Source organism: Eschrichtius robustus, chromosome 18, assembly GCF_028021215.1.
Source record: "Eschrichtius robustus isolate mEscRob2 chromosome 18, mEscRob2.pri, whole genome shotgun sequence".
NCBI lineage: Eukaryota > Metazoa > Chordata > Mammalia > Artiodactyla > Eschrichtiidae > Eschrichtius > Eschrichtius robustus.
The window spans coordinates 16,515,050-16,540,601 of NC_090841.1; the positions used below are offsets into that span (position 1 = coordinate 16,515,050).

Genomic DNA, 25,552 nt, shown 5'->3' on the forward strand with positions numbered 1-25,552 from the left:
GAGGGCAGGCCCACACCTGGCACCTCCCGGTTCTTTTCCACACCGTGTGCCTGGCTTCTGCCATCACGTGTGGTGGTACCACTTTTTAAGCTAGGAGCCAGAAGACCAGAGTCCCTTCTGGCTTTGCCTGAGACAGGCCACGTGCTTGGAGCTGGGTTCCCTCCTGTGTTTTGCAGTTCGTGTCCGTCAGACAGACAGACGGGGGTGGTCACTCCTACCCCCCCTTCCTGACGGGGTGCTCGGGCCGTGGTCACACCTGCCCTGCCAGGGCCAGGGCCGCTCTCTCGCCTCCTGTAACGTGGCGTGTGCTGTGCCAGGGGCCCCAGGCAGCCTCCTGCAGGGCCTGGGCCTCTGCCGGCGTGGACAGGTCTGCGGCGCCTCCTGCAGGCCACCAGGGCTTCGTGTCTCAGCTGGCTCCTTTCAGAGGGACTCAGCCCGTCCCTCCGTCTGTCCCTCCGCCAGGGGCACGTGTCCTTCCTCTCCGCCCAGAGTCTTGGGTGACAGGAGCATCTGCGTAGATGATCAGTGGTAATTTCTTCCCTAGCTGCTACTCGCGTTTCCTTTTGTGCGCTCTCTCCGCGCTCCTCATTCCTTAAATGTGGGTGATGGTCGGGGTTTCAGCGTTGGCCCTGTTGTCTTTGTGTGTCAGAGGCTGCTGGGCCCTCACACCCGCCCCCCGACTCCCTGTCTTCATTCTCAAACCCACGTCAGATCTCAGTGGGCGTCCTCTGCGACCCCTTCCCTTCCCTCATCCACACAGCTGGTCTCCGTCCTCTTGATGCTGGCTCCACAAGCTCTGGTGGCCCCGGCCGCTGCCCCTCCCACCGCTGCCGTGCTTGTTCAGGCCACCGGGCTCTCTCCCCTAAAGCCCCTCAACAGCCCCTCCCTGGCCTCCTGCTCCAGCCTTGTCTCCTTCCTGATGTTTTCCACATGCAAACCATCCAGCCCTTGGAGGCACAGATCTGATACTCTGTAGCTGCCCGTCCTCCAGAAGTTTAGGATAAAGTCTGCATCCCTAGACGCCTAGACGTGCACGTGAGACTTGGCATCTGCGCCTGTGCCTCCTGGGCTCAGCCTCCGGTCCTGACGTCCCTCCGTCTCCTCCCGGCCACCCCCCTGGCGGGTCCCAGGAAGAGGCGCCCCTGCACTCGCCCACCACCCTCCCTCCAACCAACGCCTTTCTTCCTTCCCCTTCGCCTGATCCCTTGTCCCCTGGTCAGACTGCCTTGTCCTCTGGGGCCTGGAGCATTGGTGCCTCCAGTCGTCCTGGGACTACATAGCAGGTGCTCAGATCCTCACTCGTTGAATGCATGAAATGACTGTCAGATGTTAAAGAAACGCATCATACACGTGCGTGTGCTTGACACTGTGAGGCCTGCACAGCGGGTCCCCAATCTCCCACGTTGAAGTGTTCTGTTTCTTATAATTAGGAAAACGGAATTACACATTTTACATAGCCCAGTGGCCCTTCTCTTGTAAGTTTTTTCTTCGTCTTTTTGCTTTGTGTTAGATGAGGCAGGAGAGTAGAGAAGAGGGGGCAGGTGAGGTGAGCAGGCTGCCGGCAGAAACCCTCAGAGCTGAAGAAGTGCTCGGAAAAAAATTGTATTCCCACAGCTTGGCGTCTGGGGGACATGAGCTTCTGAAGCAGAAATGCGACTGGGAATTCACCAGAAGGAGCCACCTGCCCCCCTAGAGGGCTGTTCCCCGTAAACTCGGCTGTTCGGAGTTAGAAAGATACGGTTAATTCAGATCAGAGGGGAAATTCAAAGTTAGATGAAGTGGAGATGAGCCTCACTAACGATTTCTTAGAAAGACACCCAGTGGACATTTGAGGCAAGAATCACGATTTTTAAGCAAACGTTTTAAAGCTTAGGAGTCAGGTTATGGGAGAGGAGGCTCTGCCCACAGCCCCGTCGTCACCTCCTTTCTACGGGAGCAGCTGCTCCTTCTCTGACACAGGCTTCTCTTGCCGCGGAGACCTCTGTGGACGGTAAACTCCAGGCTGTGCAGACGGGCCTCGGAGGGCAGTTTTGGAGCCTGGGCGTCTCCGTCTCTGGGAGACTCTAAAAAGAAGCAGAGGTTATTCTCGGTTGTAGAGATCCTCCCCTTCTTTTTATTTACTGTCCCCCCAGTCACCAAACAGATTTACACATCTGTTCCCAGCACTCAAGACTCAGGCTGCCCGCTTCCCCTTTAAAGGTCTCCCCTTTTCCGTGCTCCCTTTCTTTTATTGTGGCCATTACTGAACTTAAATAAACCAGCTTGACTTTAGTTACTAGGTCATAGACCTGAGAGTTTTGTCCTGTGTGTAAACCCAGCCCAGCACAGTGCCTGGTACATAGAGGCCGGTCAATAGTGAACATGTCCATCAGGTGATGGTCAAAGTCACCAGCACTGACTGTGCAGCGGGCCCTGCTCTGGGTGCCCACAGGCAGCATCTCAGGTCAACCTGGGAACAAATAGGGGTGACTGTCACCTACCTCACGTGGTTTGGGGAGGATTCATGTCAATATCGAGCACAGCACCTGCACTCAATACATGTCTGGTTTTCCTTCTCAAATAAGGTGGCTTTTTGTACCCTCTCTCTGTGATAGTTTAAATGTAGTCTTTGTAGAATGAAAGGAAGGCATAAAATAACCTCAGAGCCCTGCTTGTTCTACGCCCCTGCTTTTCTGACTTTCTCACCATTGGTTCATGAGCCAACGTTACATATACAGTTAAGTAAATTTGGTCCCTGTGACGCTTTCAGAGAGATGCTGCCAAAGCCGTCCTCGCCCCCTGGATGACTCTATTCCTGTCGTCCCCTCTGGTCCCCCCATCTGTCTCTCTCGCTCTCTGTGGGACCGTTCTCCCCAGCAGACAGTTCACACATACTCACAATTCACAATTTCCTGTCTTAATCCACACGCTCTTCTACTGCTGTTTTTCTCTTCTCTTTCACACAGCAGAACTTCTTCTGAACGTTGTCTTCAGCTGCTTTCTTGTTTCCTCACCTCCCAGCCTCTCCTCAGCCCGTTCCAGCCGACCTTGTTCCTCCACCAGTTTCCGAGATCCCTTTTGCCAAGGACATCAAGTCATTTCCATGAACCAAATCAACCATTGCTCTTATTTAATCCTCATTGCAGCCTCTCACCAGCATCTACCCCCTTTTCTGTCCCTTTAAAATACACCTTTTTTTTTAAATTTTTTATTGAGAGATAACTTACCTTCACTGAAGTACACGAATCCCAAGTGTACGGCGTGATGAGTCTTACGCATATCTGTGTCTAGGTAGTGACCTGCCCGTATGCGACGCGGTGGGATGGGTGCTCCGTCCTGAAGGCCCCACTCCGTCCTTTTCCGCCCCCATCCCTCGCTGGCCCTTCCGCCTGCTCAGCCTCCCGACATGCGCGTGTCCCAGGGCCCGGGTCTCTCTTCCAGGCACGCTCCTGAGGAAGCTCGTACCGCTTCAGGCTTTAGATCCCGTCTGTCTTGTGACAGCTTCCCCATTTGAACTCTAGTCTCAGCCCGAATCCAGCTTTCAGCTCCCTGCTCTCCCGACTTGACATGTCTACGTGGAGGTCAAGTAGGCATCTCGGACCCGACATGTGAGAACAGAGATCTTCATCTCATCTCCTCTCCCTCCCGTGGCCGCTTCTACGTAGGTGTCTCCATCTCATTAAACAACTTCTCATCCACCCAGTTGCTCAAACTGAAACGAGGAGCTCATGCTTGCTTCTCTTATGCGCTCAGCACGTACACACATCTTGCTGACACGTCATGCCCCCCAAAGTTCCCAGGCATCTCTTCCCTCCGTCTCCAGCCCAGGCCACTGCTGCCACAGCCTGACTCTCCTGTCAGCTTCTACTGTTGCCCCTACAGCCCATTCTCATGCAGCAGCCAGAGAGCTGACTTGAAAATGCGAACCGGCTTATGTCACTTTCCCGCTAAAAACCTTAACACCCGAAGCCCGCACTTTGCCCTGCAAGACACGACATGGTCCGGGTTCTGCCTGCTTCACTCGTGTCCCTCCAGCCGTGCTTGCTGGCTTCCTATTTATCAGAGGCCCCCTCCGTCCCGCCTCAGGGCCTTTGCATTAGCTGTTTTCTCTCCCTTGAGTTTTCTTTCCCCGTATATGGGGCCCTCTTGTCGTCCAGCTCAAATGTCATCTTCGCGTGAGGCCTTCCCACTTCTCTCCTCCTCCTCCACCACCGAAGGAAGCCCTCCAGTCACATTGTTGTCAGCACAGCACTTATTTAAGACCTGGGACTATCTTGCTTGTTGTCTGTTTGCCCCACAGAACTGTCCTCATGAGCGTTGGGACTTGGCTGTCCTGCTCACAGCCGGCTTCCCAGGAACTAGGACAGTGCCTGGTACTTAGCAGCTGCACAGTTTGGACTCAGTCTGTAAACGGCGGATAAAGTGGTTACTGCCGCTCAGTGTAAAGCAGGCGGTTTGTCTAGAACCCGACCTGGGTGACAGGCCAGGAGGGTGAGCTCCCGTGCGCGGCCCCCGAGGGTAACCTGAGTGGCGTCTGTTGCAGAGAGGAGCAGGTGCCCATGGAGCTGGTGCAGCGTGGCGACGTCATCAAGGTCGTCCCCGGGGGCAAGTTCCCAGTGGACGGGAAAGTCCTGGAAGGCAGCACCATGGCCGACGAGTCCCTCATCACAGGTGAGGACTCCGTCCCTGTGGGTGGGCGTCAGCACCCTGGCCAGGCCCCAGGGGTGCCGACGGGGCTCAGCGCATGGCGTTGGTCTCCTCTCCACCTCTAGGAGAGGCCATGCCCGTCACGAAGAAGCCCGGCAGCACGGTGATCGCCGGGTCCCTGAACGCCCACGGCTCCGTGCTCATCACTGCCACCCACGTGGGCAACGACACCACCTTGGCTCAGATTGTGAAGCTGGTAGAAGAGGCTCAGATGTCCAAGGTAATGAAGGGATTTTATTTTTTATTGTATTTATTTATTTAAAAAATAAATTTATTAATTTATTTATTTTTGGCTGCGTTGGGTCTTCGTTGCTGTGCGCGGGCTTTCTCTAGTTGTGACGAGCAGGGGCTACTCTTCGTGCGGTGCGCGGGCTTCTCATTGCAGTGGCTTCTCTTGCTGCGGAGCACGGGCTCTAGGTGCGCGGGCTTCCGTAGCTGTGGCGCACGGGCTTAGTTGCTCCGCGGCGTGTGGGATCTTCCCGGACCAGGGCTCGAACCCGTGTCCCCTGCATGGGCAGGCCGATTCTTAACCACTGCGCCACCAGGGAAGTCCCATGAAGGAATTTTAAAAGCAATATAATTCCAGCTTCCTCTCTTTAGAAATTATTCCAAGCGTCCCATAGAATCAGGCAGATTTTACTGAGTAGAGAGACTGACTAATAAATGTAGTTAATGAGGGAGCTAGGGATCCCAGTGCTTGTCCGTGCTTGTGGCAGTTTATTTCTTTGGAGATTGTAATTTCCCGCGGTCTTCGTGTTTTGTTTCCGTAGGCACCCATTCAGCAGCTGGCTGACCGGTTTAGTGGGTATTTTGTCCCGTTTATCATCATCACTTCAACTTTGACGTTGGTGGTGTGGATTGTAATCGGCTTTATCGATTTTGGTGTTGTTCAGAAATACTTCCCTGTAAGTTGAATGCTGTGGGCAGTGTGCTTGTTGGGTTTTAAATAATCGATTGCCATTAATCCTATTTTTTCATGTCTTAGATTCATTGGGCTTTAATTACCCATTACATCTTATTTGCTTGCTTCACTTATTGACAGCAAAACCTCAGCCAGGGTAGGACAATCCTGGCTACGCAACTACGCAACTCCTGCAGGTTTTTACTAAAGACAGCTTTTGCTTTCTAGTTAGATAATTTCAAACACCACTGGCTCCCAGGTGTAATGCTTAAAGCATTTACATTTTGCACTATTGGCCATTTTTGAGGTTATGAGGCACACATCACAGAAGATAGGTCACGTCAGTCACAATAGCATGATAATATTATTTAACCAGTTTTAAGAAAAATAGATTTTTTTGCTGGCTACCTCCATATAGACCATCTAACCTTGCAGCTTCCCAAGTAATACTAATAGCTTTTTAATAATTATGTATTAAACATTATATATGAAGCAATGGAATATACATTTTTGAGTTTAAAAAGTGGACAAAGGATACTAGCTTAGGGAATACAGTTTTATCAAAATTCAAAAAAAAAATAACGAAACTTTTCTGCTTCAGCAATAAGAACTTACATACATCAGTGATTCGCAACTGGGAGTGGTTTTGATTCGGTGATGTCTGGAGGTGTTTTTGGTTGTCGTGGCTGAGGAGGGGTGCTGCTTGGCCTCTAGCATGTATGATAGGAGCCAGGGCTGCTGCTAAACATCCTACAACACACAGGACAGGTCCCCACAACAAAGAATTATCTGGCCCCAAACGTCAATAGCGCTGAGTTGGAGAAACCTGGATAGACATAAAAAGCTAATGGCCCACTTGGAGTAGTATTTGATAACTGCCCAGTGAGTAGAACAATGTTTTACCTTATTTTTTTTAAATATCTCATACTAAACCCAGTCTAATATGTATTTTACCTTAGAGCCATAAAATAAGAAACTGGAAATACAGAATGGATAACTTTTTCCTTTTTAAAAAATTTTTTATCCGTAGTTAAAGGCATATCATATATCCTTGGTGTACTTGTCATTCACTTAGATATGATTTTCCTCCCTCAAATTTCCTATCTTAAAATGTCCAAGTGAAACACTTTCTGACATCTAGGGAGATTTCAGTGTTTTAAGAGTAGCCTATGACTGTATTCCTAGAATTTGCCAGTGGCTATTATGGCACCTGACTGCCAAGAAGTTTGGCTTTTGTGGGAGAGCAGCTCATTGGCATGTGGCTATGGGAAACTCAGTCCTAAACAAGTTGCAATATGTGGCTTCCTCCTGTTCCCTACCTTTCCATCTTACTTTCGCTTCTTTTGTTTTTATCTGCAATATCAGGGAGGATGCTGGCAAATGAGGTACTGCATGTTCCTTTAAGATATTGTTGTCACTCTGCTCTGTACAGATCATCTGTAGGGACAGGGTTCGTGTCAACCTCTAGAAGTCCACCCCACTCCTCTCAGAGTGCCAGGTGTGATTTTGACAAGAATTTCTGGAGGTTAAAAAAAAAAAAAAAAAGAAAACGCTTCATCCTTACCTCTAAAAAATCACATTATGTGTTAAACAGCATGTCCTTCTACCGAAATCAAACTGTTTCTGTGAAAATTGAATGACCCTTAATAATGTAGCTTATTTTAGAATCTGCCTTTCAAAGTCAAAGAATAGAGGGTAGATGGATCTAAGGAGATTGTGGTCTATATCCTCGATTTAGAAAACATGCATTTTACTGTAATTAAGTGAATACAGCATCTCTCAATTGTTCTCCAGAGATACTAGCCATTTTGAAAGATAAACCAAGATAACTCAAGATGTTAGAATGCAAATAATCATACCAATATGTGTCACCAGGTAACTGGGAAGGAGACCTGTATTTTTTTGGTTTTGGATTTTTATAAAGGAAACAGTGGTGAAAAATAGAAGAAAATAAAGATGGCTCCAAATCCCATCCCTATATGCACTTTTCTGCACTTTGGTGAACATCTTTCCAGGATTGTTGAAAGGCTACCTAGAGATACAGGCAGATAATTTTGCACTAATTAAATCACAAGGCATGCCATTTTATGCTTCTTTTTTTTTAATTCAGCAACTACTACATATGCTACATATGCTAAAGAAATGACATCTCTTTCCATGTCAATATGTATACATCATCATTTTAACATCTGCATAATATTCCATTATGCATGCCCTACCTGCAGTTTAATTAACCAATCCCCCATTGGTTGTTTCCAGTTTTTTCGCTTTATGAAAAAGCACTGTGAGAAATATCCTTGTATCTTTTCCCACATGATTATTACCTTAGAGTTGATTCCTTGGAGAGCTATAGTTTTTTAAAGCTTTCATAATAATAAAAATAATAATGATAATGTAGTAGCTATAATTTCTCAGGAGCCTCTCTCCTACGTCAGGTGTTGTACTATGTATATTTATGTTTGTATGTATGTGTATGTATGTTACCTCATTTAATCCTTACAAAAACCTGTGAGCTGGGTATTATTACCTCCATGTTGTATGTGAGGAAGCTAAGACACAGTGTCAGAGCCAGGATGTAGACCTATGCGGTCCAATTCTAGAGCCTGTGCTCTTCCCCTATCAGGGATTTTTATGTGCCTCTCTCCTCTCATAATGCCTTTCCCTGAGGAAAGCCTGTAGGATCAGGTTGGAACAGTAGGATATGCAGCAGTAAAGTGAACCACGAGATGCCACCAAGGCAGAGCGGGGTACACCGTGTGTCCTAGAGCCCAGCTCATCACGCCAGTTCAGGTCCCCCACCTGTGCTGGAATGTTCTTTTTTTTTTTTTTTTAATTAATTTTTATTGGAGTAGAGTTGATTTACATGGCTGTGTCATTTTCTGCTGTACAGCAAAGTGAATCAGTTGCATATACCCACTCTTTTTTAGATACTACTCCCATATAGGCCATTACAGAGTGGAATGTTCTCATATGATCAGAATTCCGTGCGATGCCTCATCTAACTCTCACCCTGCCTCTGTCTCTTTCCTCTCGTCAGACGTCCAGCAAGCACATCTCCCAGGCAGAGGTGGTCCTCCGGTTTGCATTCCAGACGTCCATCACGGTGCTGTGCATCGCCTGCCCCTGCTCTCTGGGCCTGGCCACGCCCACGGCCGTCATGGTGGGCACGGGGGTGGCCGCCCAGAATGGCATCCTCATCAAGGGAGGCAAGCCTCTGGAGATGGCCCACAAGGTTGGCCCCCGCTTCCTTCGAGGTCTTGGCTGGGGTGATTTTGTAGCTGTATGCTGCGTGATTTTGTTTTGTTTTGTTTTTTTGACTTAGAGAGTCCTAGTGAAAATAGTACTTGTTTAAATTTCATATTCAGAGAAAAACCTGAAAGAGGACTGAGGGTAGCTCTGCTAATTAAGTAAAACAGGAAGCCAGGACTAACTGGTAATGACAACAGGACCGGCCGTAGCTCACGGTCAAAGACCTAAATGCTGTATAAATATTAATTTAATCTCATCGACAGCCCTGCGGTGGGTGCTGCTCGTTTCCATTTTACGGGTGAGGGAAGTGCAGCAGGAGGGCACTGGGCGACTTGCCAAAGGCCTGCGCTAAGATGTGCAGCGCCGGGCTCACGGCCAGGTGGTCGGGCTCCGGGGAAAGTAGCTGCGCTGTCTCCACGTGATCGGGGAGGGTCCTGGGACCTCGGAGTGGAGTAGCAGGCAGCAGTGTCTATGGAGAATCTCCCTTCAGCCCAGCAGTCCCCAACCTTCCATCCTCCCTTTATTTCTTCGGTATCTGTTGAGCGTTTACTCTGTGTGGGTCCTGTGCTGGGCCCTGGCTCTCAAGGACCTTACAGTCCAGCAGGAAAGACAGACATGGAGCAGGCAAGCAGCAGACGCCATGGAGAGCGTGAGATGCCGTGAGGACAGTTCCTCAGGAGCCTAACCGTAGACCCGTGTGTGCTGGACGGGGTGGGCGCTGGTGCAGGTGCTCAGGGGAGGTCTGAGACCTGTCAGCTGACAACAGAGGTTGGGAAGGGTGTCCCGGCCATGGGACCAGCACGTGGAAAGGACCCGGGGGGGGCCATGCTGCCTGGTCCCAGACTCCGTAGGACTGAAGACCGTGAACATGTCCCCGCCATTGTGTCCCCGGCATCTTGCCCAGTGCCTGGCACGTTGGAGTCACTCCACAGTTATTTTCTCAATAACTAAATGAGGACCAGAAAGAGAGAGAAACTGACAGGAGATGAGGGCACTGAGGGAGGAAGGAGGGGAGAGAGGGGCCTTGAAGGGCTTTGGAGGGTTATCCAGTCCAGGTCCAGAGCTTAACCAAGAACAGCAGGGACACACGGGGGCAGAGGCGGGGGTGAAGCGCCTGCGGGGCTGGATTGCACGCTGGGAAGATCGTCCTGGTGGCGGAGCGGGGACTGGGCTAGAAGCTGGCCAGGACTGTCGGAGGAAGGCCAGTTAATAGTGGTGAAGAGGCCTCACTCAGTCAGAAACAAGAAGCGGAGCTGTTGTTTGCTAAATGAGGGAGAACCGAGCCTGCGGCATGCAGTCTGAGCACAGCAAGGGCTGACCTTGTGCCGGGTCCAGGGAAGCGTGGAGCGAGGGAACTGGTGGGCTCCGGCCACGCAAGCCCAGGCACCGAGTGTGGCTGCTCCCGACGGGCTGAGCCCAGACCCATGGGGACCCGTGCCAAGCTGCCGCTGACCAAGGGGGACAGGTCCCCAGACTAGCTCTGTGGTTACTTGTTATTATGGCCAAGGAACACTCCCTTCCTTTTGTGAACTCGGAATTCGAGAACACTGTTCTCCTTAGGCTTTTGCACTGATGCAGGCCGGAGAGAACAGTGGTTGACCCGGCAGATAGCGGTGGGCCGGGAGATGGGCAGACCCCCCGGGGTCACGCTCCTGACCCGACACGAGGAGGGGGCCGCACGGCGTTGCTGCACGGTGATGCCTCCTTGTTGCATCAGAGTGAGAGCTTCTGGCTCGACCTGGTCACGGTTAAGCCCGAGTGTGGATTTTTTTAAACTGGGCAGAGAGGGAAACAATGTTTTGGCAGCGGGAGTGGTTGAACCTTGGGACGGACGCAGAGGATTCTGTAGCATGTCGTGAAGGAGTGTATTGTGACCTGCTTGGGTCGGTTGAGTGAAGTTCTGCCTCGAGATCGTGAGGACTCTGAGAGTCCCTTCCATCTGTGTTTTGGTCACTGAGATGTGGTTTTTTGGGCAGATAAAGACTGTGATGTTTGACAAAACTGGCACCATCACCCACGGGGTCCCCAGAGTCATGCGGGTCCTCCTGCTCGTGGACGTGGCCACGCTGCCCCTCCGGAAGGTGCTCGCTGTGGTGGGGACTGCGGAGGCCAGCAGTGAGCACCCCCTGGGCGTGGCAGTCACCAGATACTGTAAAGAGGTAGGTGGACTGAGCGTTGCTGGGCCCTCGCTCCCCCGGCTCCCCCGCTCTCCCCAGCTGGGCCAGAAGACTCCGGGCTCCTTCCTCCTCACACGCCTTTCCTTCTCGCTGCCCCTGGCCCCCACGTCAGCTGCCTCCACAGAGGCCTTGGCTCGTGTGGTCTGGAAACTGCTGAGCAGGCCCCCTGGAGCAGGTGGGGATGCAGTGCACAGCGGCAGGTCCCTTGTCACGTTTCCAGATCATCACAAAGCAGTTCAGTGTTAATGAGCTAATGGCCATTCATTAGGCATTTCCTGAGCATCCGGAGCTCAGGGGAGTAAGAATTCATAAGATGCGAGCTCTGCCTGCTGGGAGTTGATGGTCGGGTGGGGGAGACAGGCGTATTCGGTCCCTCATGAGCGCTTCATGCAAAGGGATACAAAAACGAAGGGGGTGTTGGGGCCAGGTCGGGAGAAATCCATTTCCCTGGGGACTCCTGAGACGGAGAGGAAGCAGCAGAAGTGACCAGAGGACGGTGGGTTGTTGGCACAGTTAGTGGGGAGCCTTCATCCTCTGGCCTCTGCAGAGGAGAGGGCCTAGCTAGCTTTCTCTGTTTTCAGTCTGCACGTGGAGGCAGCAGGATGTGCCAGAATACTGCCCTGAAAACATGTAAACTGTCTGAATGGTACAATTATCAGTAAATGTAGAAGGTGACATGGATGCCTTGGGGAAAAGTTGACAACTCTTCCCGGACAGGGAGTCTTTCAGAAATCTCATTTCGCGTCCTGTCCTTTGTGTAGGGTGCGGCTGTTTCCCCTCTCATCCTTCTGATGTTTCAGAAAGAATTCTGCTCACTCCCAGGCATCCTTCCTTTGGGTTCTGTTACCCAAATAAACCCAGCCCTTCCCTTTCTCCTGCCACGTCGGCCCTCCCCGCCAGGGTCTGGCCATGGGCAATTATCTCTTGATGGCCTTAAAATAGTTTGTTACCACTTACCTATTCCATCGTTTTTATGAAATTATTTGCAACATAAAAAGAAAATCTTTCTTCCCTTTGGCACCTTCATCCCCGCCCCCCAACCCCGACCCCAGCCCTTAATTTGGGGTGTTTGCTGTGAATTGCCTTTCTCCTTTCTGAACTGCAACCTGTCCAGTCTCTCCAGGCATCCAAACTCTAGGAGAGAGTTGAGGCTGTTTTAAATGACTGTGTCATATAAGAGAGAAAGAGTTGCTGCCTTAGGCGCCGATCTCTTCGCCTTTCCCGGAAGTTCTCCTCCCGTCCCTCCCTTCCCTCTTAATTCCTGGTGTCTGCTGCTCTCCCCCCGCCTCACCCCCACCTCTGTCCTGACTCCCTCTCGACTCACCTCTGTTTTCTGCTTCCTCTCTCCCACTTTCCTTCCCAGGAACTTGGCACAGAGACCTTGGGATACTGCACGGACTTCCAGGCGGTGCCCGGCTGTGGGATCGGCTGTAAAGTCAGCAACGTGGAGGGCATCCTGGCCCAGGATGAGCGCCCGCGTGGCCAACCGACCGCCCACCTGAACGGGGTCAGCAGCGTCCCCATGGAAACAGGTATCCCTGGCCTCGGTTTCCGCTGCCCGGCCCGCCAGGGGCTGGGCCCAGCCATGGAGAGCGCCATGCCAGGCTCGCCCTGTGGCTCCCGACTGCGGAGAAGGTGGCTCAGGGCTGGTGCGCCGCACGCCTGTCTCCCAGGGAAGCCTGCAGCTTCTCTCATGTTCTTCGATGTGGCTGAATCTTGATGCTAATGGCAGACAAAAGCAGTGTGTGACTTAAAGTCATGGAGTATTGCTTACCTGCTCCCTAATCTCGAGTCTCCTCTTTCTTATCCCAGGTTAGTCTTGGGATAAGACTCGTATGCTACAGGGTAGGCAGATGGGAGTCCTCCTTTTGTTCTTCCTAAACAGGAAACCTCCATGTGGTCAACTCTGATGGGATGTGACGTATTTATAGAGCTGGCAGCCATCAGGGAAAGTGAATGGACATGGTCTGCCCAAGCCAAGAAGGGACACTGGAGGGACAGCTGCTTTTTGAATAACGGCCTTTCTTATTCAAAGGGTGCTAGCCATCAGCATAAGAGAGTGGAAAAACCCCCAAACCAAAAAACCCATGTCTAGTGTTGGCTCTTAAGTATGTTAGTAGTTAAATCTTGATTTAGATTTTGTTAGAAGCCATTACCACCTTATAGCAAGTTAAAGCCCTGGGATGACCTTTCCTTTGCCTTCCAGGGACTGGTCTATCAGTGACACCTAAGGTAGAGGTGACAGGTGCAAGACTCACCTGGCCTTTTAGGAGGTATAGCTTCAAAACCTTTCATACACGGAGGCTGGTTGTTGGCTGGTTCACCTTGCATCATCTGTACCAAGCAGTGATGGGTCTAGTCAACACTTGCTTTTGGCGCTGACAAAATAACTAACCGCTTCTAATCCTAATTCTAATGCAATCTAACTGCAGCAGCAGACACCCCTAAAGGCCAGTAGGTACACTATGCGGTGTTTAATATGTTTGTAACATCTTTACATGTTTTAATTCATACCACGGTTCTGCATGTTATTCTTCTTCCCCTGGTTCTTTAAGGATGGTTTTCCAAGAGGTATTTACTAGGTTGTGGTTTTTCCAGAGCCGCCAAGTAGACGTTTTGCTGTTGAAACCATCCCATGGTTTTTAGTGCTTTCTCGCAGTGAACTTGGGCTCTTTGGGAATAACCACACACTCCTTTGAGCAGATGCGGTCCCGCAGACCTTCTCTGTGCTGATCGGCAACCGAGAGTGGATGAGGCGCAATGGCTTGACCGTCACCAGCGACATCAGCGACGCGATGACCGATCACGAGACGAAAGGCCAGACGGCCATCCTGGTGGCCATCGACGGTACCGCTCTGCTCCCCTGTCCTCTGCTCTCAAGTGAAGCTGCAGATGTCTGGCAGAAATAGAGTCCTTTTTTTTTTTTTTTTTCTTAAAGTAAATCTTCCTCTCTGTTAATTTTAGTTCTATTTTCGAAAAGGCTGTCTTGCCATTTTTTCACTTCATTCTCAGTCCTGAGGCCCCCTCTGGCCACCTCCATCTTTGCCACCAGAGTGAAGATGGCTTCAGCCTCTTTGCTCTTGGGATTCTAAACTGTCTTCCCCACCATCATTTGCATCTGCCCAGGTTGGCAGTTGAAAGTCATCCTTTCTCATTCATCACTGCAGGCGAAACAGCAGTTGACTTCCTAAGAGGTTTAACTCTAGGATGCTTTACATACCGAAATCCCCTGCAGCTTTCACAGAGCTTCTCAAAATTGTATGTCTCTTAGTACTCAGATTATATCCTGGGCTTTACATCGCAGGTAGATTAGAATCACTTTGTTAATGTTAGTTTCTGCTAATAGAAGTAAAAACTATATGCAAATAAGAAATAATTTAATTGCTGTATTTTGAATGCTCCTCTTTTCCCATTCTCTCTCTCTCTCTCTCTCTTTTTTTTTTTCCGGCTCCCACTGCCATGCCTTCTCCCGAGTCCTTCAAACACACAGCCCCCTCAGCTTGTCAAGCTGGAATTGGCTCAATTAAAAGTGCCTCTTACACATCCTCAGCCTCACTGCTCCCGTCACACCTCAGTCCTCGAATGCCCTCCTGTGTCAGTACCTAAAGAGTCACTCAAAAAAAAAAAAAAAAAATTCTACAAAGTGTTTTCTGTAGGAAGAGACAGAAAGGAAGGATTGATTTTCTAGCTGTTTGGACATGTGTCACTCTTTAAGTAGCATTTGTTGTATTTCTCATGTTTTAATAGCTAACAGGTATTGAGTTATTATGAGCCAGGCACTCTGCAAAGCAAGAGATGTTCTTTGCAGAAAATCTGGAAAATTCTGAGAGCTATAAAACGGAATCCCTCATTATCCTACCCCTCAGAGAGCCACTGTTAACTTTTTAACAGTCCTTCCAGACTTTTGTATGCATCTGGAAATGTATGTAAATTTAAAAAAAACAAAATCAAAACCGTATTCTGTTGTATAATTTGGTGTTTTGTTTTTGGCGTGTAACATGGTATTAGGAAAACTGTTCCAGATCATGAAGTCTTACTTGCTTCTTGGGCTGCCCAGGGCGCTGCCACGTGTGCTCACCTGCGGTGTCTCCTACAGGTGTGCTCCGTGGCATGATCGCCATCGCAGATGCGGTCAAGCAGGAGGCCGCCCTGGCTGTGCACACGCTGAAGAGCATGGGCGTGGATGTGGTTCTGATCACGGGGGACAACCGCAAGACAGCCAGAGCCATTGCCACCCAGGTAAGGGCCAGGGGCCGGGATGTCTCCCACATCTGAAATTACAAGCGATTTCAAGCTGGCAGAAACAGTTTAAGGAAAATAAATAAGCACTAGTGCATTGAGCACTCAGCTTTGCTCTGGTCCTTCCCCCTCGCTGGGGGCTTTTCTCTCCACGTGCTTTGATCTCGGGGCCGTGCACATCCCACAGGGGACCACCTTGCTGCTGCCCCAAAGATCACATTGCTGGGGCCTGGGTGCCATCATTCCTGCACGGTGGCTGCAGCCCCGGAAAAGCTGTTCCAACGTTCTTTATTTTCCAGTCGCTGCACTGAGGAAAAAAGACCATGGCTTGAGGGCTGAAATAAACAGTCTTGTAGCCTTTATATTAAGAGAGTGTTTTGCCGGCCCAGCTCTTCTCACTCTGCACCAGATAAGTCACTGGGTCCTGGCAGTTCTTCTGCAGCGCTAGGGTCTGAGTTTGGGCCACGGGGGCAGCACGACTGCATGCCTGCCTGCCCTGCCTCGCAGGGAGGGCTCCAGTGCAAACTCCAGACGGTTGTATACCACCCCTTGCGGACATGTGTGTAAAGCTGTCTGCTTTTGAGAATGAATCGCTCCTTGGGAGGGATTGTGCCCCTGTCAGCCATCCTTCTGAGAGTACACCCACTCCCGGGTTAAAACTTGTTCCTGCATTCAGCAAGCACTTACTAAGTGCCACCCACGCCTGTGACAGAGAGGCTACAGAGAGGAGTGAAGAGGGCACCGCCCTTGAGGAGCTCACGGTCCCGTGGGGAGGGTGGCCCAGGGACCGAGTGTAAACCAGGTGCTGGGCGCTCCAGTGGAAGAGTGCATGGGTCGCATGGGAGCTGCCAGCTTACCCCTCAGCCTGGCAGGGGCCGGGGGCACCTTCCAGGGGAGAGGAGGCCTGCAGGCGTCAGATGAAGAAGAGGGGGTGCTGGGGGCAGGAAAAGTGACCTTTGCAGAACAGAGCAGGCAGCACGAGCACTGCCTGCCGGGTGCAAGGTAGCAGCGAGTTGGAGAGGCCAGGGCGGGGCCTGCCGGGGCCGGGGGGCGGGGAGCTGGGCACAGGCAGGACCTGACCTGGGGACCTTGGGAGGCAGGCAGAGGAGTTTAGACGTTGTCCTAAGGGAAGTGGGATCCACTGGAGGCCTTGAAGCAGGAGAGTAACGTGACCAATGATTACTGTTTTGGAAAGGTCACCGGGACGGCATCTGGAGAAGAGTGTTGGGAGGCCAGGATGTGGGCAGGAGGCCAGCGAGGGTCCCAGACTACCGCGGGGCGTTGGGATGGGAGCAGGGGGTACATTTGCCGTGTGACCTGGAATCTGCAGGGCTTGGTGACGGGACCTGGAGGCTGAGGGCTCATGGGTTTCTGCTCCTATTCCTGCCCCTTGGCAACGCCGGATGTTACTGTGTATTTGTTTTTTTATTGACTGCTGTTCTTCTTTCCTTTCAGGTTGGCATCAACAAAGTCTTTGCAGAGGTGCTGCCTTCTCATAAGGTGGCCAAGGTCCAGGAGCTCCAGAACGAGGGGAAGAGAGTGGCCATGGTGGGCGATGGTGTGAACGACTCCCCGGCCCTGGCCCGGGCCGACGTGGGCATCGCCATTGGGACAGGCACGGATGTGGCCATTGAGGCGGCTGACGTCGTCCTCATCAGAGTGAGCTCTGCCGCGCCTCCCCCTCCCGGTTGTCCGTAGCAGGAGTGGTGAGGGCCACAGAACGGGGCTCCCCGTTCACCACGTGCTCCTCTCCTGCAGAATGACTTGCTCGACGTGGTGGCCAGCATTCACCTCTCCAAGAGGACCGTCCAGAGGATACGACTCAATCTGGTGCTGGCACTGATCTACAACCTGGTCGGGATCCCCATTGCAGCAGGTGGGCTCTCCCTGCCCTGTTCCCTCTGACCCTAGCTGTGGCCAGAAGCCTTGAAGAAAGAGTTGATTTTATTATGTTCTGCTTTGTAAGTCTCTAAAGGTAAATGAGAAACTGCAGGGAGAACCCAAGCCTTTTGTTCACTGCGGGCCTCTCTGAAAAGCTGGCCAAGCTGCTCAACCCTATTTACCTTGGCCCTGTTTTCTGGAACATTATTAAGACATACAGTCTGAAAAATAATCAATATTAACAGTTATGGGGCACCTGTTACACACTAAGCCCGGGATCAGTGCTTTAGAACTTTGTCTTAAGAATTAATCCCGCCCGGGTTTTATCCTGACTCAGAAATAATCATGGGGAGAGATGGATATTTTCTGCTCCCTAAGTCCTCCCTCCCCCACTGTATCTTGTGTCACCAGAGAGGGAAGAGTTCCAAAGACTCCTGCAAGGAAAGCGCCTACATGGGCCAAGACCTATTTTTAAACATGACTGCCGCACCCACGTTCCCCTGTTGTGTCCGAGCGGTCGGCGCTGCCTCACACAGTGGATCAGCGTGTCCACCGCAGCCCGGCTCCGGCAGGTGCACTTCCTGCCCCGGGGCCGGCTCAGGAGCTGGTCCCCTCCCGTGCTTGCGGCTCTGTCCTGGGACCTGGTCTTGTTGCCCCTTATCAAGGTGCTTTGATGCCCTTGAGGGAGGACCGTCCATGTAGAGAGGGCCCGTGGTCGTCAGCATGTTGTCTCTGTGCTCCCACCCCCGAGGTGCCCCAGGATGGTGACACCTGCAAGTCCCTGGGGTGCCCTGTCCCCTGGAGCTTCCCCCAAACAAGTGATGGCACCTCTGGATGGTCCCAGGAAGGTCAGGGTGGATGGGGGACCCCAGTCCCCTTGACGGTGCTCCCCCCCACCGAGCCCCACGCCCAGCTCTGAGACCGCCCGCCTCAGGCCCACGGGCACGCGGTCAGCGCCCAGCCCAGGGGCTTCCGAGCTGCCCTGAGGAGAGCTTCTGGTGGGCGGCGAGGCTGGGCCCTCCTCGCTCTCCACCCTGGGCTGCGGCCTGAGTGTGGTCCCCCCCTCGGCCAGGTGTCTTCATGCCCATCGGCGTCGTGCTGCAGCCGTGGATGGGCTCGGCGGCCATGGCCGCCTCCTCCGTGTCCGTGGTCCTCTCGTCACTGCAGCTCAAGTGGTGAGTCCCCGCAGCGGGCCCGGGGGGCGGGGTGGGTGTGCGCCCCAAGCGGGGCCCGGCGTGTGTGTGTGTGTAATGACTTGTCCACCGTGAGCCAACAGTTTCCCGCTCAGCAGTCACCTCGCGCTGCTTCTTCCCGTTACTCCGCTCGACGGCTGTTTATGTCGAGATGTAGCTATAGGATCCCTGTTTGTAATCATTTTTCCTTATTTAAAAGGGATCTTTATTTATTTATGCTTTCAGTTAACAAAAGTTAATGACAGCCTACTATGTACCAGGCATTTGGCTAGAAATTTTCTAAGTTGGGAACTTGCCCTGAGCCATAGGAGTTCGGTGGCCTTTCTTTCCTTTAAAAGCCGTGAGGCCCTGATACTGTGTGTTATTAAAGACTTCATGAGAGGCCTTCACCGGGCTTTACAAAAAAAGGCTGTGTGTCCAGAATGGCTCAGGTGCTCTTGGATTCTTGCTTTGCAGCTACAGGAAGCCGGAGCTGGCGTGGTACGAGGCGCAGGCGCAGGGCCGCATGAAGCCCGTGGCCGGGTCCCAGGTCAGCGTGCACGTCGGCATGGACGACCGGCGGCGCGACTCCCCACGGGCTGCGCCCTGGGACCAGGTCCGCTACATCAGCCAGGTGTCCCTGTCCTCCCTCAAGTCTGACGGGCTGTCCCGGCACAGCGCCGCGGCCGACGACGAGCGGGGAGCAAGTAGCCCCCGCTCCTGAGTGACCGGGACGGGGAGCCGTCCGTCCGAAAGCCGCAGGCGGTTGTGGCCCCCGCCCGGCCCCCCTCCCTGTGTGGCCGAGGCTCCAGCCTGACAGCAGCAACAGCAGGCGGCGGAGCCCCTCGCCAGCCCTGGACGTTCTAGATCACCCCTCCCTGCGGCTTGCGGACCACGCTGCCGGGGTCCCCCGGGCTCGTTGGAGACCTTGCTGGCCTCGGGAAGGGGAGGGACAGCCAGCCCTCCTCGCATCCTCTGCCGTAGCGTTTGGGATGGCTGCCTGTGAAACGAGGACGATCTCGTTGGGTCCAGAAACTTATTAAATGGGCCTGTCCACAGAACTCATTAAAACCTCGGGCTCCGGCGCTTTTTGACGACACCCATGTGCGTCGCGTATCCGAGACCACCACTTACCTCAGGTGTCCCCGTCTTTTCTGCTGGCGCCATCTCTTCCTTTTCTGTCCTTGACCCTGGGGCTGTGGCACCCCGTCCTCTGAGGCCCGGGCTGATGTCCTCATGTCCCCGCGGCTGCTCTGCGAGGGGCTCGTGTGCTCCTTCCTGAAGCCCTCGCCCACACGGCCGCCAGAGAGCCGCCACGCTTCTCCCTCCTCGGGGTGAGGAGAGGTCTTCGTTGCTTATGACCCTCTTCTCCGTGGAGTCCTGGCTTCTCAATGCCGCCGAATCCAGTGCTGTCGCTGACCGTCACTGCCTAGCTCGAGTGAGGGTCTCAGAGCCCAAGACTTGAGAAATTCGGCTTCTGGAGGTGGGTCCGAGGGACCCAGGGAGGCACGTGGTGCAGGAACCTACTTGCTCCGTTCCAGGGGCTTCGGCTCTGTGACTGTCACCTCACGTGGTCCATCGTGGGAGTCAGGTCAGTGCTGCCCCAGTGCCTACAGCACTCCGGGGAAACGGTACCCAAATAAGAGAGGAAATCCCAGTCCTCCACATGCATTGACTTCTGCACGCAGAGCTGGTGCCTTAGTTAGGGGGTGACCACAGTTTCCCAAGAGAACATCTGTTTCTAACTTTAAGTGGCCTTTGTGGTTGCACAGCATTGGAGGGGCAGCAGTGGGGCCCATGGCGGACTCAGAGCTTGGTGGTGATTGGCAGACCACGTGGGGTAGACTAGTACTATCAGAATCTTAGACTAGGCAGTGCAGAGCCTGTTCTAAGTTCCAAGGTGAAGCCCTTATCACACACATTTTAGTTAGTTATTGTCAGTTATTTTCCAGGGGGATATAAGCACTTTTTATAAGTTACCTCTAAGCCTCCCAACAAGCCAGCAAAGTTAGATACTTCACAGGCGGGAAACAGGCTCAGAAAAGCTAGGAATCCCACCCAGGATCACACAGCCAGTATACATGGCAGAACAGGGATCTGAATTCATGTCTTTTGGCTCTGAAGTCTTTTCTCTAACTTGGCCCTACCTTGAATATTTGGCTCGATAAGAATAAACAAGAAAAAGGCCCTTGTGCTCCTGGAAGAACGAACCTGCCAGGTGATATATTTGCTGACTTGGGGTGAAATTTGACCGCGAGGTCATGTCATGTTCCCTTTGGATGGTTCCTTTCCATTTGCATATAATTTAGTTTTTGCTGGGTCTTAGTCTCTAAAATGGATGTGCAGGGTTTTGTTGTGTTTTTATGGTTTCCAGTCTTCCCTCCCCTCCCCAGCCCCTTCCTGCTCTGTGTTCCCAATTGTGTCCTCTCTTTATTCCTGGCTGTGCTTGGGGAATGTGTCCTGTTTTCTAACTGGGCTAATCATTGTCTAAAGAATCTAATTGTATTGATTTTTCAAAAAGCTTTTAGGACCATAAGTGTCATATTTATAGGGACATGGAAATATTTATATAATTGTACAGAAAATAACCTTTCAGAGATGTTCAAAGTATAAGTTTTTTTTTTTTTTTTGGTCAGAAAAGAAGAATTCCTATTTCAAAAACTTTCCCATGCTATATTAGAATAAAGTTTCTTTTTCTATTCATCTAAAAATTTGCCTTTGGCTGGCTCCGAGTGGGAAGCGTGTGGGAGCCAGTGCAGCTCCATCTTTGGTGAGAACCTCGAGGTGCTGGCTTTGCTCAGTGCCTTTCAGGGGGAGAAAAGAATGCGGTTTAACAGTGGAGGCCACGAGGGTGGCCAGAGCCCTCTGACGGGCCATCCCAGCACTGTGTGAGCCCCTCTCCCGAAGGCCTTCCCCAGTGGTCTGTGGGGAGAGCTCTGGAAAGCACTGCCTCAGGGTACCTGTCCTGCTGGTTCAGACACGGGCCTAGATGACCCCATCATATGCACTTCCCTGGTTGAGGGCGATTGTCTACAAATGGCCGTTCTCAAATGCACACATTTAATCAGAATGGCTATATTTTGGGATCCTCGGCCCTGAAGGAATCGGGTGGGAGGAGTAGTAGAAAAGTCTGGACCAAAGTGCTGTGCTGGGAAGGCTCTGTGGGCATCTTGTGTGTGTGTGTGGCGGGGGGAGGGTCCTAAGTGAGCTGTACCTAGAGGTGAGGTGACAGTGTGATTCATCATCCAAACCAGGATACTTCTAAGAGTGAAAGGAGCTGCTACTAACAATTATGACAGGGCAACTGGCCTAATAAACTGGGACTACCCAGGCAAACTGGGACGTGTGGTCACCTGCCTTAAAAGGAAAATAGACATTTTGCAGTCGTCACCGACACAAACTGTAACACTTTAGCACTTTGCCCTGATTGTAGGTTCCACAGACATGCTGGTGACCTAATCCTTCATCAGACTGAGAGATTTCCCCCTGTGTCACATCCTGATACCAACACTTCTCTGTAGAGTCATTAAGGTGACTGTCTGGCAGCTTGGTGTGAGTGCACAGCTGGAGAGCCAGGCAGGGCTACGCTAAGTGGCCTCCAGCACAGCCTTAGGACTTGACACCCAGCATGCTGGACTCCTTTTCTGGAGGCCTGGCTATGGGAATTTCATGTCGTATGCACGTCCCGTTGTGGAAAGGGAAGGTTGAGTCCATTTCTTTAGAAAATAGACATTTTCTAAAACTTGAGCAAATTTCCCTGATAGGATTCCACATGCACCAGAATAAATCATAACATCTGTCCATTCCTGATAACTTTTCAGCCTTTAAGACCTTAGTGAAGAATTGTGATAGGATCACCTATTAAATAAATGAATGTAATAATTCTAGTTTTTCTCTTTCTCTTAAACGGCACCTGGAAATTGACATGTCAAAAATTCAGTCCCCAAATTGTTGTGCTGGTTTACTGTGGAACCAAGACTAATAAAAATGACCTTTATTTTAAGAAAATCCAGCGTAAGCCAAAATCAGCCAGTCAAATAGGTGAATTAGAAAAAGATTTGAATTACAGAAGGATTTTTTTTTTGCTTTGAAAAATTCATGATGATACTTCAGCAGCTAAGTTCCCTAATCTGTATAAAATTCTTTATGAGTGAGAAAAGTTTTATTTGCATACAACTTTTTCTTCACTGCATCTTTTGTTTTAAAAGAAGGTAAGGAGTAGCATACACGAGGAAATGCTTTAAAAGCAGCCACTCATGCTAACGCTCGGTGGTTTCCCCTTCAGATTACCTTCATGTGTGGGAAAGCTGAGTTGGTATTGGAAGTATTGTGGAGCTCTTAGGAATGAAACCACCCTCCCTTCTTCATTTTCAACCTCAGCTTGGGCAGAGACATGAACACCATTGTTTTGGTGCCTTCCGGAGGGAGATGTCTGCTTGTCTGCCGTGTTCCTTTGTGTAAAGACAATGACAACGGCTGAAATTACAGGATAGAATATGAGAATGTTAAATAACGCTGTGAAATCCCAGAGTCTCCTTTACTCTGTTCAAAAAGATTAAAAAAATAAATAAACTGATGGAAAATCATCCAAAGGCTAAGATGAAAACAAGAGCTAATGGAAATTTAACATTTTTTTCCACTGAAAAGGAAATGGCAATTATTTCTTCTTAATATAAACATGAAACTGCTTGTAGCAAAAATTGAAGCATGCAGAAATTTATAAAGGGGGGAAGAGGCTGCCATAATACCACCACCCCCAAAAAGGAAACCCCATGGACATGATTTCATGGAGGGGTGTCCTTTGTGAGGGGACAGCACTGGGGCACTGAGAGAGCAAAGCCTGTCTGCCCATGGGGGACCCAGCTCCCTGACCACATTAAAACCATCTGAGCACAGAGGTGCTGTAGGGGCCCTGTTGTGAACTGATGGCCACCCAGATACCCGTAAATTCAGGGGACAGACAGCGTTCAAATACTGTGGGTGTCGCAGTTGGGTCCATCACTCTTGGCTCAGCTGGTCCTCACAGTGGTGTGAAGAGATATTTGCATCCCTGCCCCATTTCAACAGTCAAGCTGACTGTCCAGGAGACAGAGCCAGGCTGAGTGTTTAAGCCCATTTGCTCCGGCCACAAAGCCCGTGTGCCCCTCTGGGCTATCCCCTCCCTGCAAAGGTGACGCTGGGTACTCTCCTTAGCAGGAGAAGCTGGGCTTCCTTGCCACCCCTTGGTGCCTTGCTTGGGACACGAGAAGTGTTCTTTGGCAGGATAGTGTGGTTTATCTCAAGAGCCACCAGGTGTCTCTCTGACCAAAACAACTTCCCAGTCTGCAGCCAGAGCCCAAATTCTCTTGATCAGTTTTTGGATGCATCTGGAAATTCAAATAGACATCACCATAATGAAAATGTGGGTGATGGGGCAGAGTGTGAGGCTGGAGTTGGCCCTGGCACTGGGTGCCTCTACGATGTGCTTGTATCTGTACTTGCAGCCCAGGGTTTGAGCCTCCTCAAATTTGCACTTAGCTGTGCAGCTGTGCAGAGTACATCAGTGGGATGACTCAGCAGTGACATTCCTTTGTTGTCACATGTGTCTTAGCGTCATATAATATTCCTGCAAGTTTAGATTTTAAAAAAAAAAATAGATTTATTTATTTATTTTTGGCTGCATTGGGTCTTTTTTTTTTTTTAACATCTTTATTGGAGTATAATTGCTTTACAATGGTGTGTTAGTTTCTGCTTTATAACAAAGTGAATCAGCTATACATATACATACGTCCCCATATCTCCTCCCTCTGGCATCTCCCTCCCTCCCACCCTCCCTATCCCACCCCTCTAGGTGGTCACAAAGCACCGAGCTGATCTCCCTGTGCTATGCGGCTGCTTCCCACTGGCTCTGTATTTTACATTTGGTAGTATATATATGTCCATGCCACTCTCTCACTTCGTTCCAGCTTACCTTCCCCCTCCCTGTGTCCTCAAGTCCATCCTGTAGTAGGTCTGCGTCTTTATTCCCATCTTGCCCCTAGGTTCTTCATGACTTTTTTTTTTTTTTGAGATTCCGTATATATGTGTTAGCATACGGTATTTGTTTTTCTCTTTCTGCCTTACTTCACTCTGTATGACAGACTCTAGGTCCATCCACCTCACTACAAATAACTCAATTTCGTTTCTTTTTATGGCTGAGTAATATTCCATTGTATATATGTGCCACATCTTCTTTATCCATTCATCTGTTGATGGACACTTAGGTTGCTTCCATGTCCTGAGCTGCGATGAACATTTTGGTACATGCCTCTTTTTGAATTATGGTTTTTTTAGGGTATATGCCCAGTAGCAGGATTGCTGGGTCATATGGCAGTTCTATTTTTAGTTTTTTAAGGAACCTCCATACTGTTCTCCATAGTGGCTGTATCAATTTACATTCCCACCAACAGTGCAAGAGGGTTCCCTTTTCTCCACACCCTCTCCAGCATTTATTGTTTGTAGATTTTTTGATGATGGCCATTCTGACTGGTGTGAGATGATATCTCACTGTAGTTTTGATTTGCATTTCTCTAATCATTAATGATGTTGAGCATTCTGTCATGTGTTTGTTGGCAATCTGTATATCTTCTTTGGAGAAATGTTGCATTGGGTCTTGGTTGCTGCATGTGGGCTTTCTCTAGTCATGTTGAGCGGGGGCTACTCTTCCTTGTGGTGCGTGGGCTTCTCACTGCGGTGGCTTCTCTTGTTGCGGAGCACGGGCTCTAGGCACGTGGGCTTCAGTAGTTGCGGCACACGGGCTCAGTAGTTGTGGCGCACAGGCTTAGTTGCTCTGTGGCATGTGGGATCTTCCCAGACCAGGGCTCGAACCCGGGTCCCCTGCATTGGCAGGCGGATTCTTAACCACTGAGCCACCAGGGAAGCCCTAGATATTTTTTTTAAGGCTTGAACATTAAAAAAAAAAAAAAAAAGGCTTTAAGGACTCACAGTGTTTTCAATGGCTCCAAAGCGCCAAGTTCCAAGACTCATGTATTTGCCTTGGGCTTATAAGCCTTCACCGCAACCCCCTGGCAGGAGTCTGTCCCCAGCAGTGTCCACGGCCCCAGGGGGCCGCTTGGTCCTGAGGAGGGCTTACCTGCTCTAGATCTCTGTTTCCTCATGTATTCAATGAGTAGCACTGCCCTCTCGACTGTCCCACGGGATGAGGATGGAAGGGGCATCCATAGGGACACCCACACGAGAGCAAGTGGCCGATGGTCTGGGGTAACCTC

General features: G+C 50.9%; 1 protein-coding gene across 1 annotated transcript in view; it reads left to right on the top strand.

Annotated features, from left to right (window-relative positions):
• ATP7B (ATPase copper transporting beta) overlaps window positions 1-20,900 on the top strand; it is a 76,609-nt gene extending 55,709 nt beyond the window's left edge. Inside the window, exons 11-22 of the mRNA XM_068526455.1 lie at window positions 4,523-4,650; window positions 4,752-4,906; window positions 5,457-5,591; window positions 8,625-8,819; window positions 10,813-10,995; window positions 12,377-12,545; window positions 13,717-13,860; window positions 15,110-15,252; window positions 16,708-16,911; window positions 17,011-17,128; window positions 18,206-18,308; window positions 18,783-20,900. Coding sequence (XP_068382556.1) covers window positions 4,523-4,650; window positions 4,752-4,906; window positions 5,457-5,591; window positions 8,625-8,819; window positions 10,813-10,995; window positions 12,377-12,545; window positions 13,717-13,860; window positions 15,110-15,252; window positions 16,708-16,911; window positions 17,011-17,128; window positions 18,206-18,308; window positions 18,783-19,029 — 1,924 coding nt within the window. The 3' untranslated portion in view covers window positions 19,030-20,900. The remainder of the gene's footprint in view (window positions 1-4,522; window positions 4,651-4,751; window positions 4,907-5,456; window positions 5,592-8,624; window positions 8,820-10,812; window positions 10,996-12,376; window positions 12,546-13,716; window positions 13,861-15,109; window positions 15,253-16,707; window positions 16,912-17,010; window positions 17,129-18,205; window positions 18,309-18,782) is intronic.
• Window positions 20,901-25,552: the final 4,652 nt, after the last annotated feature.